The sequence below is a fragment of the Littorina saxatilis genome, linkage group LG15 (genome assembly GCF_037325665.1).
Source record: "Littorina saxatilis isolate snail1 linkage group LG15, US_GU_Lsax_2.0, whole genome shotgun sequence".
Classification (NCBI taxonomy): Eukaryota; Metazoa; Mollusca; class Gastropoda; order Littorinimorpha; family Littorinidae; genus Littorina; species Littorina saxatilis.
The window spans coordinates 48,996,499-49,011,540 of record NC_090259.1 but is presented as its reverse complement, the minus strand read 5'-3'; the positions used below and the strand labels follow the sequence as shown (position 1 = coordinate 49,011,540).

Genomic DNA, 15,042 nt, shown 5'->3' with positions numbered 1-15,042 from the left:
ACACAAACACCTAGACGTGTAGACACAAACACACACACACCTAGACGTGTAGACACACTCACACACACACCTAGACGTGTAGACACACACACACACACCCCTAGACGTGTAGACACAAACACACACACACCTAGACGTGTAGACACACTCACACACACACATGGACGTGTAGACACACTCACACACACACCTAGACGTGTAGACACACTAACACACACACCTAGACGTGTAGACACACTCACACACACACCTAGACGTGTAGACACACTCACACACACACCTAGACATGTAGACACACACACACACACACACACCTAGACGTGTAGACACACTCACACACACACCTAGACACACACACACCTAGACGTGTAGAAACACTCACACACACACCTAGACGTGTAGACACACTCACACACACACATGGACGTGTAGACACACACACACACACACACACCTAGACGTGTAGACACACTCACACACACACACCTAGACGTGTAGACACACTCACACACACCTAGACGTGTACACTCACACTCACACACACACATGGACGTGTAGACACACTCACACACACACCTAGACGTGTAGACACACTCACACACACACCTAGACGTGTAGACACACTCACACACACACATGGACGTGTAGACACACTCACACACACACCTAGACGTGTAGACACACTCACCCACACACCTAGACGTGTAGACACACTCACACACACACCTAGACGTGTAGACACACTCACACACACACATGGACGTGTAGACACACTCACACACACACCTAGACGTGTAGACACACTCACACCTAGACGTGTAGACACACTCACACACACACATGGACGTGTAGACACACTCACACACACACCTAGACGTGTAGACACACACACACACACACCTAGACGTGTAGACGCACTCACACACACACCTAGACGTGTAGACACACACACACACCTAGACGTGTAGACACACTCACACACACACCTAGACGTGTAGACACACACACACACCTGGACGAATAGACACACACACACACACATAGATGCATAGACACACACACACACACACACACACCTGGCCGAATAGACACACACACACACACCTAGACGTGTAGACACACACACACACACACCTAGACGTGTAGACACACTCACACACACACCTAGACGTGTAGACACACTCACACACACACCTAGACGTGTAGACACACACACACACACACACCTAGACGTGTAGACACACACACACACCTAGACGTGTAGACACACTCACACACACACCTAGACGTGTAGACACACTCACACACACACCTAGACGTGTAGACACACTCACACACACACCTAGACGTGTAGACACACTCACACACACACCTAGACGTGTAGACACACACACACACACACCTAGACGTGTAGACACACTCACACACACACCGAGACGTGTAGACACACTCACACACACACCTAGACGTGTAGACACACTCACACACACACCTAGACGTGTAGACACACTCACACACACACCTAGACGTGTAGACACACTCACACACACACCTAGACGTGTAGACACACACACACACACACCTAGACGTGTAGACACACTCACACACACACCTAGACGTGTAGACACACTAACACACACACATGGACGTGTAGACACACACACACAAACACCTAGACGTGTAGACACACTCACACACACCTAGACGTGTAGACACACTCACACACACACCTAGACGTGTAGACACACTCACACACACACCTAGACGTGTAGACACACTCACACACACACCTGGACGTGTAGACACACACACACACACCAAGACGTGTAGACACACACACACACCTAGACGTATAGACACACTCACACACACACCTAGACGTGTAGACACACACACACACACACCTAGACGTGTAGACACACTCACACACACACCTAAACGTGTAGACACACTCACACACACACCTAGACGTGTAGACACACACACACACACCTAGACGTGTAGACACAAACACACACACACCTAGACGTGTAGACACACTCACACACACACCTAGACGTGTAGACACACTCACACACACACCTAGACATGTAGACACATTCACACACACACCTAGACGTGTAGACACACACACACAAACACCTAGACGTGTAGACACAAACACACACACACCTAGACGTGTAGACACACTCACACACACACCTAGACGTGTAGACACACACACACACACACCTAGACGTGTAGACACAAACACACACACACCTAGACGTGTAGACACACTCACACACACACATGGACGTGTAGACACACTCACACACACACCTAGACGTGTAGACACACTCACACACACACCTAGACGTGTAGACACACTCACACACACACCTAGACATGTAGACACACACACACACACACCTAGACGTGTAGACACACACACACACACCCCTAGACGTGTAGACACACTCACACACACACATGGACGTGTAGACACACACACATACACACACCTAGACGTGTAGACACACTCACACACACACACCTAGACGTGTAGACACACACACACACACACCTAGACGTGTAGACACACTCACACACACACCGAGACGTGTAGACACACTCACACACACACCTAGACGTGTAGACACACTCACACACACACCTAGACGTGTACACACACTCACACACACACCTAGACGTGTAGACACACTCACACACACACCTAGACGTGTAGACACACACACACACACACCTAGACGTGTAGACACACACACACACACACCTAGACGTGTAGACACACTCACACACACACATGGACGTGTAGACACACACACACACACACCTAGACGTGTAGACACACTCACACACACACCTAGACGTGTAGACACACTCACACACACACCTAGACGTGTAGACACACTCACACACACACCTAGACGTGTAGACACACTCACACACACACCTAGACGTGTAGACACACTCACACACACACATGGACGTGTAGACACACTCACACACACACCTAGACGTGTAGACACACTCACACACACACACCTAGACGTGTAGACACACTCACACACACACCTAGACGTGTAGACACACACACACACCTAGACGTGTAGACACACTCACACACACACCTAAACGTGTAGACACACTCACACACACACCTAGACGTGTAGACACACACACACACACCTAGACGTGTAGACACAAACACACACACACCTAGACGTGTAGACACACTCACACACACACCTAGACGTGTAGACACACTCACACACACACCTAGACATGTAGACACATTCACACACACACCTAGACGTGTAGACACACACACACAAACACCTAGACGTGTAGACACAAACACACACACACCTAGACGTGTAGACACACTCACACACACACCTAGACGTGTAGACACACACACACACACCCCTAGACGTGTAGACACACACACACACACACCTAGACGTGTAGACACACTCACACACACACATGGACGTGTAGACACACTCACACACACACCTAGACGTGTAGACACACTCACACACACACCTAGACGTGTAGACACACTCACACACACACCTAGACGTGTAGACACACTCACACACACACCTAGACATGTAGACACACACACACACACACACACCTAGACGTGTAGACACACTCACACACACACCTAGACGTGTAGACACACTCACACACACACATGGACGTGTAGACACACACACATACACACACCTAGACGTGTAGACACACACACACACCTAGACATGTCGACACACTCACACACACACCTAGACATGTAGACACACACACACACACACCTAGACGTGTAGACACAAACACACACACACCTAGACGTGTAGACACACTCACACACACACATGGACGTGTAGACACACTCACACACACACCTAGACGTGTAGACACACTCACACACACACCTAGACGTGTAGACACACTCACACACACACCTAGAAGTGTAGACATACTCACACACACACCTAGACATGTAGACACACACACACACACACCTAGACGTGTAGACACACTCAAACACACACCTAGACGTGTAGACACACTCACACATGGACGTGTAGACACACACACATACACACACCTAGACGTGTAGACACACACACACAAACACCTAGACGTGTAGACACACACACACACACACCTAGACGTGTAGACACACTCACACACACACCTAGACGTGTAGACACAAACACACACACACCTAGACATGTCGACACACTCACACACACACCTAGACATGTAGACACACACACACACACCTAGACGTGTAGAAACACTCACACACACACCTAGACGTGTAGACACACTCACACACACACATGGACGTGTAGACACACTCACACACACACACACCTAGACGTGTAGACACACTCACACACACACACCTAGACGTGTAGACACACTCACACACACCTAGACGTGTACACACACACACACACACACCTAGACATGTAGACACACACACACACACACACCTAGACGTGTAGACACACTCACCTAGACATGTAGACACACACACACACACACCTAGACGTGTAGACACACTCACACACACACCTAGACGTGTAGACACACTCACACACACACATGGACGTGTAGACACACACACACACACCTAGACGTGTAGACACACTCACACACACACACCTAGACGTGTAGACACACTCACACACACACCTAGACGTGTAGACACACACACACACACACACCTAGACATGTAGACACACACACACACACACACCTAGACGTGTAGACACACTCACACACACACATGGACGTGTAGACACACTCACACACACACCTAGACGTGTAGACACACTCACACACACACCTAGACGTGTAGACACACTCACACACACACATGGACGTGTAGACACACTCACACACACACCTAGACGTGTAGACACACTCACACACACACCTAGACGTGTAGACACACTCACACACACACCTAGACGTGTAGACACACTCACACACACACATGGACGTGTAGACACACTCACACACACACCTAGACGTGTAGACACACTCACACCTAGACGTGTAGACACACTCACACACACACATGGACGTGTAGACACACTCACACACACACCTAGACGTGTAGACACACACACACACACACCTAGACGTGTAGACGCACTCACACACACACCTAGACGTGTAGACACACACACACACCTAGACGTGTAGACACACTCACACACACACCTAGACGTGTAGACACACACACACACCTGGACGAATAGACACACACACACACACATAGATGCATAGACACACACACACACACACACACACCTGGCCGAATAGACACACACACACACACCTAGACGTGTAGACACACACACACACACACCTAGACGTGTAGACACACACTCACACACACCTAGACGTGTAGACACACACACACACACACCTAGACGTGTAGACACACACACACACACACACCTAGACGTGTAGACACACACACACACACCTAGACGTGTAGACACACTCACACACACACCTAGACGTGTAGACACACTCACACACACACCTAGACGTGTAGACACACTCACACACACACCTAGACGTGTAGACACACTCACACACACACCTAGACGTGTAGACACACACACACACACACCTAGACGTGTAGACACACTCACACACACACCGAGACGTGTAGACACACTCACACACACACCTAGACGTGTAGACACACTCACACACACACCTAGACGTGTAGACACACTCACACACACACCTAGACGTGTAGACACACTCACACACACACCTAGACGTGTAGACACTCACACACACACACCTAGACGTGTAGACACACTCACACACACACCTAGACGTGTAGACACACTCACACACACACATGGACGTGTAGACACACACACACACACACCTAGACGTGTAGACACACTCACACACACACCTAGACGTGTAGACACACTCACACACACACCTAGACGTGTAGACACACTCACACACACACCTAGACGTGTAGACACACTCACACACACACATGGACGTGTAGACACACTCACACACACACCTAGACGTGTAGACACACACACACACCTAGACGTGTAGACACACTCACACACACACCTAGACGTGTAGACACACACACACACACACCTAGACGTGTAGACACACTCACACACACACCTAAACGTGTAGACACACTCACACACACACCTAGACGTGTAGACACACACACACACACCTAGACGTGTAGACACAAACACACACACACCTAGACGTGTAGACACACTCACACACACACCTAGACGTGTAGACACACTCACACACACACCTAGACATGTAGACACATTCACACACACACCTAGACGTGTAGACACACACACACAAACACCTAGACGTGTAGACACAAACACACACACACCTAGACGTGTAGACACACACACACAAACACCTAGACGTGTAGACACACACACACACACACCTAGACGTGTAGACACAAACACACACACACCTAGACGTGTAGACACACTCACACACACACATGGACGTGTAGACACACTCACACACACACCTAGACGTGTAGACACACTCACACACACACCTAGACGTGTAGACACACTCACACACACACCTAGACATGTAGACACACACACACACACCTAGACGTGTAGACACACACACACACACACCTAGACGTGTAGACACACTCACACACACACATGGACGTGTAGACACACACACATACACACACCTAGACGTGTAGACACACACACACAAACACCTAGACGTGTAGACACACACACACACACCTAGACGTGTAGACACAAACACACACACACCTAGACGTGTAGACACACTCACACACACACATGGACGTGTAGACACACTCACACACACACCTAGACGTGTAGACACACTCACACACACACCTAGACGTGTAGACACACTCACACACACACCTAGAAGTGTAGACACACTCACACACACACCTAGACATGTAGACACACACACATACACACACCTAGACGTGTAGACACACACACACAAACACCTAGACGTGTAGACACACACACACACACACCTAGACGTGTAGACACACTCACACACACACCTAGACGTGTAGACACACTCGCACACACACCTAGACGTGTAGACACACACACACACACACCTAGACGTGTAGACACACTCACACACACACCTAGACGTGTAGACACACTCACACACACACCTAGACGTGTAGACACACTCACACACACACATGCACCACCCATTGCACCTCGCTCATAACGGTTACAAAGTATGTTTGAATACAGGCTGGACAGCCGTGTGAGAAGGGTACTTTGTACTCGGAGAACGTACTCTGAGCAGGCTGTGTAGCTGTCTTCGGGTTGCTTTGCGATGATAGGCCCCTGTAGCCGCGCTGAAAACGGCTATATATAGCGATGGATGCTGCGGTTCCGCACTGCCGCCGTTCGGATAACTCAGTGAATGGAGCCAAATCGAAAATAAAGCCAAACTAGCAAAACATACAGTTTACATTTTGATCTTTTGAGTTTTTGTGTCTTTCGGATCCCGTTTTTTGTTTCATCGATCGTTTACTATTAATTTCCAATCAAGAATTTACGTCGCCATTACCGGACGCGATTTCCGGTGATGAAAAAAGCTTGACGTGATAATGCCGCGCGCGAAGAGATTCGAAGCAGATCCGTCTGTCAAAATTAAGGTTCTCACTGGAAAACGGGGACCTCCTAAAACTGTTCAGGTTGAACTTGACTCAAAGCGAAGACGGCATCATGACAATGAAAGCCCGATGGACAATTTGGATTCAACTAACTTGTTCTCTGGCTTGGGGGGTGCGGGGAGCAGTTTACTTTAATCTTACACTGATTACCAGTGCTAAGTACACGGAAGAACTGACACGTAACACGGTTACCCAACCGCAACGGACAGTTTCGCGCCCAACAATCACCCCCACAATAACTCCGCCCACCAAGCCTAAGGCTAAGAGCCCCACTACACCAATCGCTGACGCCACCCCCAACCACAGGGACGTTGAGTGACACACACTTATCCCCTAATTACACGAAGCAGCCAACCCATGAGCGGGAACTGTTACCCGCCAATAAGACCTCAGATCAACTCTGACCAAACTATCTACTTAAACACGCAGAGTCAACTACTTGCCAGTGGGAACGCTCAGTCCCCACTATCACAGCTACTGTGATCAAAACCCTCCGAATTTGTGAGGTACACATACAACGAAATCCTCAATCACTGAGAGGTACTTCAACTTAATCTGCCTCACATTAGGAGAGCAACAGCCCAACCAAGGGCAATACTGTATATATGACCTTCTCATCACCGACAGGCAAAACAGCTTTGACTACCGATCTCTACAATACGTTTACCTTCATTGGAAACGCTCAGCCTCTACTATCAAAGCTACTGTGATTATAACACTCAGATCTTATGAGGTACAAATCATACATAAATGATTATCTGTTTGTGGAGAAACAAAATAATGAGATGAGTTGAACAAACAACTACACCACACCCCATATCTACCTGTACCATTAGTACACATAAAAGAACGGAATAAACCCGTTAAAGAAACAGTGACATTTATAATCACTGAGCCTCATATAAGCCTCAATCACTGAGAGAACATTTGGGTAATCAACCACCAGTACATGCAAGTACACCCCAACAAGGGAAATGAATAATAGTCATCTATAAAATTAAAGGATTATTCTCAATCGAGAAACAAGATGATGAGGATATGGGTTTGAATAGTTGTCCCCTGACGAGGCTACCTTTCAGTTTCCCCAAAAAAACCTCTATAAAATCACATGTTCAAAGAAGTTGTCCTAACAGCTTGAAACTGTAAATCTTGCCGAAAAGTACCATCTTTGGGAGAGGTACTTAGGGATCTCTAGGCTGCCTACTGCATTTGCCGGGTTTGGCGGACCCTTGATTTTTACCGCCCAGCTGACGAAGTAAAATTCTGAGATTTGGCCAACCCCAGTAAAGCATGTGATACCTGATATTTTCTGAGAACTGCTAAGACTCTGAACTAAGGCCAAAAGAAAAAAAAAATAGGTGTGGTTAAGGTAACATAGTCAAAACAAAATAGGGTAGGATCCTAAGGTAGGCAATCATTTTTTTTTTGTTTTACTTTTTTTTCTAATGTGTACAAATTAAACCTACTTGACAGGAAAATAAGTGTGCGACTCGAGCGCTTTCGCTTTCATTGCGTTTTCTGCACTCGTTTTTATTTTTTTTTTTTTTTTTTTACAAAATAAAAAGTTATTGGGTCGGCCCCTAAAAATAGGGTAGATCGGGTTACCGTAACCACACCTATTTTATTTTTTTAGGCCTAATAGTTCAAATCATGCCTCTGAAGTCTCAATCAATAAATGGTGCTTCATGTGACATGTCCCACAGGTACTTTGCCTATTAGGGGCTAGAGAATATTGTTCGATACCGTGCGTGTTTAAAAGACAACAACAAAAAACACACATATATACAACACAGTTCGTTTCGCGAGATATGGTGCATGTATGACAAATACCTTAAAAAGTTCAATTAAATATGACGAGTAAGACATTCATCTATGACTGGTGTTTTTGTGTGCGTTGGCACGCAACCACACATAATTTAATTAAAAGAAAAAAAATGTTTGTGCATTCAATCGCGGTTACGGTAGTTAACTCCCTTGCGTCGTCTTTTCACTGGAAAACCATTACAAAACATTGCATATTAAAATGTTTTGCCCCAGCAGAAGAAATGTAACGGTATATATCCCTTTTAAATAGTATACGTATATGTTCATGCTAAACATGTCTCACTCTTGTTTTTGTTTTTCTTGACTGATTTGCCTGCAAACAAAAGGAACTGGGCGGCACAATTATTTCGGCAACTTGCCGCCCTAGCGCACGCGCGGAGTTGGCGATCCTGTCTAATATAATGATCTGACAAAGAGTGACTTTGTTTTGCTTTTATTTTGTAGGACGGACGGTGGAAAGGGGAGGGGGGGAAATTGTCGTCAAGGGGGCGTGTCAGTTGCTCTGCCGCAGACGCTCTGCAGTTTTTGATTGGCTGCGAGTGTCGGAGGCTGTCAGCTGGACCAGAGTCCACTTTCAAAACTGCATTGTAGAGACGAGATGTGCGAGCCGGTAGGCGGATGCTCCGCAGACAGCCCGGCCAAGGTACACTTTCGAAGTATCGAAGTATACTTACCCACGGCTACTCAGCCGTGTATTTGACATACTTTCAATCCGCTATGAGCGAGGTGCAATACCTCCATGGACGTGTAGACACACTCACACACACACCTAGACGTGTAGACACACTCACACACACACCTAGACGTGTAGACACACTCACACACACACCTAGACGTGTAGACACACTCACACACACACCTAGACGTGTAGACACACTCACACACACACCTAGACGTGTAGACACACTCACACACACACCTAGACGTGTAGACACACTCACACACACACATGGACGTGTAGACACACTCACACACACACCTAGACGTGTAGACACACTCACACACACACCTAGACGTGTAGACACACTCACACACACACCTAGACGTGTAGACACACTCACACACACACCTAGACGTGTAGACACACTCACACACACACATGGACGTGTAGACACACTCACACACACACCTAGACGTGTAGACACACTCACACACACACCTAGACGTGTAGACACACTCACACACACACCTAGACGTGTAGACACACTCACACACACACCTAGACGTGTAGACACACTCACACACACACCTAGACGTGTAGACACACACACACACCTCGACGTGTAGACACACTCACACACACACCTAGACGTGTAGACACACACACACACACACCTAGACGTGTAGACACACACATACACACACCTAGACGTGTAGACACACACACACAAACACCTAGACGTGTAGACACACACACACACACACCTAGACGTGTAGACACACTCACACACACACCTAGACGTGTAGACACACTCACACACACACCTAGACGTGTAGACACACACACACACACACCTAGACGTGTAGACACACTCACACACACACCTAGACGTGTAGACACACTCACACACACACCTAGACGTGTAGACACACTCACACACACACATGGACGTGTAGACACACTCACACACACACCTAGACGTGTAGACACACTCACACACACACCTAGACGTGTAGACACACTCACACACACACCTAGACGTGTAGACACACTCACACACACACCTAGACGTGTAGACACACTCACACACACACACCTAGACGTGTAGACACACTCACACACACACCTAGACGTGTAGACACACTCACACACACACCTAGACGTGTAGACACACTCACACACACACCTAGACGTGTAGACACACTCACACACACACATGGACGTGTAGACACACTCACACACACACCTAGACGTGTAGACACACTCACACACACACCTAGACGTGTAGACACACTCACACACACACCTAGACGTGTAGACACACTCACACACACACCTAGACGTGTAGACACACACACACACACACCTCGACGTGTAGACACACTCACACACACACCTAGACGTGTAGACACACACACACACACCTAGACGTGTAGACACACACACACAAACACCTAGACGTGTAGACACACACACACAAACACCTAGACGTGTAGACACAAACACACACACACCTAGACGTGTAGACACACTCACACACACACCTAGACATGTAGACACACACACACACACACCTAGACGTGTAGACACACTCACACACACACCTAGACGTGTAGACACACTCACACACACACATGGACGTGTAGACACACACACACACACCTAGACGTGTAGACACACTCACACACACACACCTAGACGTGTAGACACACTCACACCTAGACGTGTAGACACACACACACACACACACCTAGACATGTAGACACACACACACACACACACCTAGACGTGTAGACACACTCACACACACACCTAGACGTGTAGACACACTCACACACACACCTAGACGTGTAGACACACTCACACACACACATGGACGTGTAGACACACTCACCTAGACGTGTAGACACACACACACACACACCTAGACGTGTAGACACACTCACACACACACATGGACGTGTAGACACACTCACACACACACCTAGACGTGTAGACACACTCACACACACACCTAGACGTGTAGACACACTCACACACACACATGGACATGTAGACACACTCACACACACACCTAGACGTGTAGACACACTCACACACACACCTAGACGTGTAGACACACTCACACACACACCTAGACGTGTAGACACACTCACACACACACATGGACGTGTAGACACACTCACACACACACCTAGACGTGTAGACACACTCACACACACACCTAGACGTGTAGACACACTCACACACACACATGGACGTGTAGACACACTCACACACACACCTAGACGTGTAGACACACACACACACACACCTAGACGTGTAGACGCACTCACACACACACCTAGACGTGTAGACACACTCACACACACACATGGACGTGTAGACACACACACACACCCAGACGTGTAGACACACTCACACACACACCTAGACGTGTAGACACACACACACACCTGGACGAATAGACACACACACACACACACACATAGATGCATAGACACACACACACACACACACACCTGGACGAATAGACACACACACACACACCTAGACATGTAGACACACACACACACACATGGACGAATAGACACACACTCACACACACACCTAGACAAATAGACACACACTCACACACACTTAGACGTGTAGACACACTCACACACACATGGACGCATAGACACACACACACACACCTAGACGTGTAGACACACTCACACACACCTGGACGCATAGACACACACACACCTAGATGCATAGACACACTCACACACACATGGACGAATAGACACACACCTAGATGCATAGACACACACACACACACACACACGTAGACGTGTAGACACACACACACACACCTAGATGCATAGACACACTCACACACACATGGACGAATAGACACACACCTAGATGCATAGACACACACACACACACACCTAGACGTGTAGACACACACACACACCTAGATGAATAGACACACACACCCAAACACCTAGACACATAGACACACACACACACACCTAGATGCATAGACACACACACACCTAGATGAATAGACACACACACCCAAACACCTAGACACATAGACACACACCTAGATGCATAGACACACACACACCTAGACGAATAGACACACACACCCAAACACCTAGACACATAGACACAGACACCTAGATGCATAGACACACACACACACACCTAGACACATAGACACACACACACACACCTAGACGTGTAGACACACACACACTCAGTACATACTTGGGGACGGCAGACCAACACTTGCGCAGTCTGTACACAGAGTGGGACTGAAGGCCGGATAAAATGGCCCTCAGCGAGGAAAAGTTCTTCAGCTCTCGCAATTCCTGCTCAACAGAAAACAATTCCAATTCTTGCACAATCAAAAAGAACAAATTCTACAGGTCTCTTAACCCAGTAGCTGATACATTTAAACAAAAGCTTCATTCAAAATCATACAACTTTCTTTGTTGAATGTGTACACAAGCAGAATTCATGTTTACAGTGGAACCACCCAATTTAAGACCGGATTTTCTCCACATTTTCTGTTCATATCATTTTAAGACTCTTCTTTTTAAGACCTGATTTTCTCAGATGTTTAGAGGTCCATGTAGTAAAGGGTTTTGAGGTCCATGTAGTAAAGGGTTTAAAGGTCCATGTAGTAAAGGGTTTAAAGGTCCATGTAGTAAAGGGTTTAGAGGTCCATGTAGTAAAGGGTTTAAAGGTCCATGTAGTAAAGGGTTTAGAGGTCCATGTAGTAAAGGGTTTAGAGGTCCATGTAGTAAAGGGTTTAGAGGTCCATGTAGTAAAGGGTTTAAAGGTCCATGTAGTAAAGGGTTTAAAGGTCCATGTAGTAAAGGGTTTAGAGGTCCATGTAGTAAAGGGTTTAAAGGTCCATGTAGTAAAGGGTTTAAAGGTCCATGTAGTAAAGGGTTTAGAGGTCCATGTAGTAAAGGGTTTAGAGGTCCATGTAGTAAAGGGTTTAGAGGTCCATGTAGTAAAGGGTTTAAAGGTCCATGTAGTAAAGGGTTTAAAGGTCCATGTAGTAAAGGGTTTAAAGGTCCATGTAGTAAAGGGTTTAGAGGTCCATGTAGTAAAGGGTTTAGAGGTCCATGTAGTAAAGGGTTTAAAGGTCCATGTAGTAAAGGGTTTAAAGGTCCATGTAGTAAAGGGTTTAGAGGTCCATGTAGTAAAGGGTTTAGAGGTCCATGTAGTAAAGGGTTTAAAGGTCCATGTAGTAAAGGGTTTAAAGGTCCATGTAGTAAAGGGTTTAAAGGTCCATGTAGTAAAGGGTTTAAAGGTCCATGTAGTAAAGGGTTTAAAGGTCCATGTAGTAAAGGGTTTAGAGGTCCATGTAGTAAAGGGTTTAGAGGTCCATGTAGTAAAGGGTTTAGAGGTCCATGTAGTAAAGGGTTTAAAGGTCCATGTAGTAAAGGGTTTAAAGGTCCATGTAGTAAAGGGTTTAAAGGTCCATGTAGTAAAGGGTTTAAAGGTCCATGTAGTAAAGGGTTTAGAGGTCCATGTAGTAAAGGCTTTAAAGGTCCATGTAGTAAAGGGTTTAAAGGTCCATGTAGTAAAGGGTTTAAAGGTCCATGTAGTAAAGGGTTTAAAGGTCCATGTAGTAAAGGGTTTAGAGGTCCATGTAGTAAAGGGTTTAGAGGTCCATGTAGTAAAGGGTTTAAAGGTCCATGTAGTAAAGGGTTTAGAGGTCCATGTAGTAAAGGGTTTAAAGGTCCATGTAGTAAAGGGTTTAGAGGTCCATGTAGTAAAGGGT

At 47.0% G+C, this 15,042-nt stretch overlaps 1 protein-coding gene across 2 annotated transcripts in view; it reads right to left on the bottom strand.

Moving 5' to 3' along the window:
* The window catches only part of LOC138949521 (ral guanine nucleotide dissociation stimulator-like 1), a 75,326-nt gene that overhangs the window by 43,838 nt on the left and 16,446 nt on the right, over positions 1-15,042 (bottom strand). For both annotated transcript variants that reach the window (XM_070321363.1, XM_070321364.1), the window contains one exon: positions 13,512-13,615. In XM_070321363.1, coding sequence (XP_070177464.1) covers positions 13,512-13,615 — 104 coding nt within the window. The remainder of the gene's footprint in view (positions 1-13,511; positions 13,616-15,042) is intronic.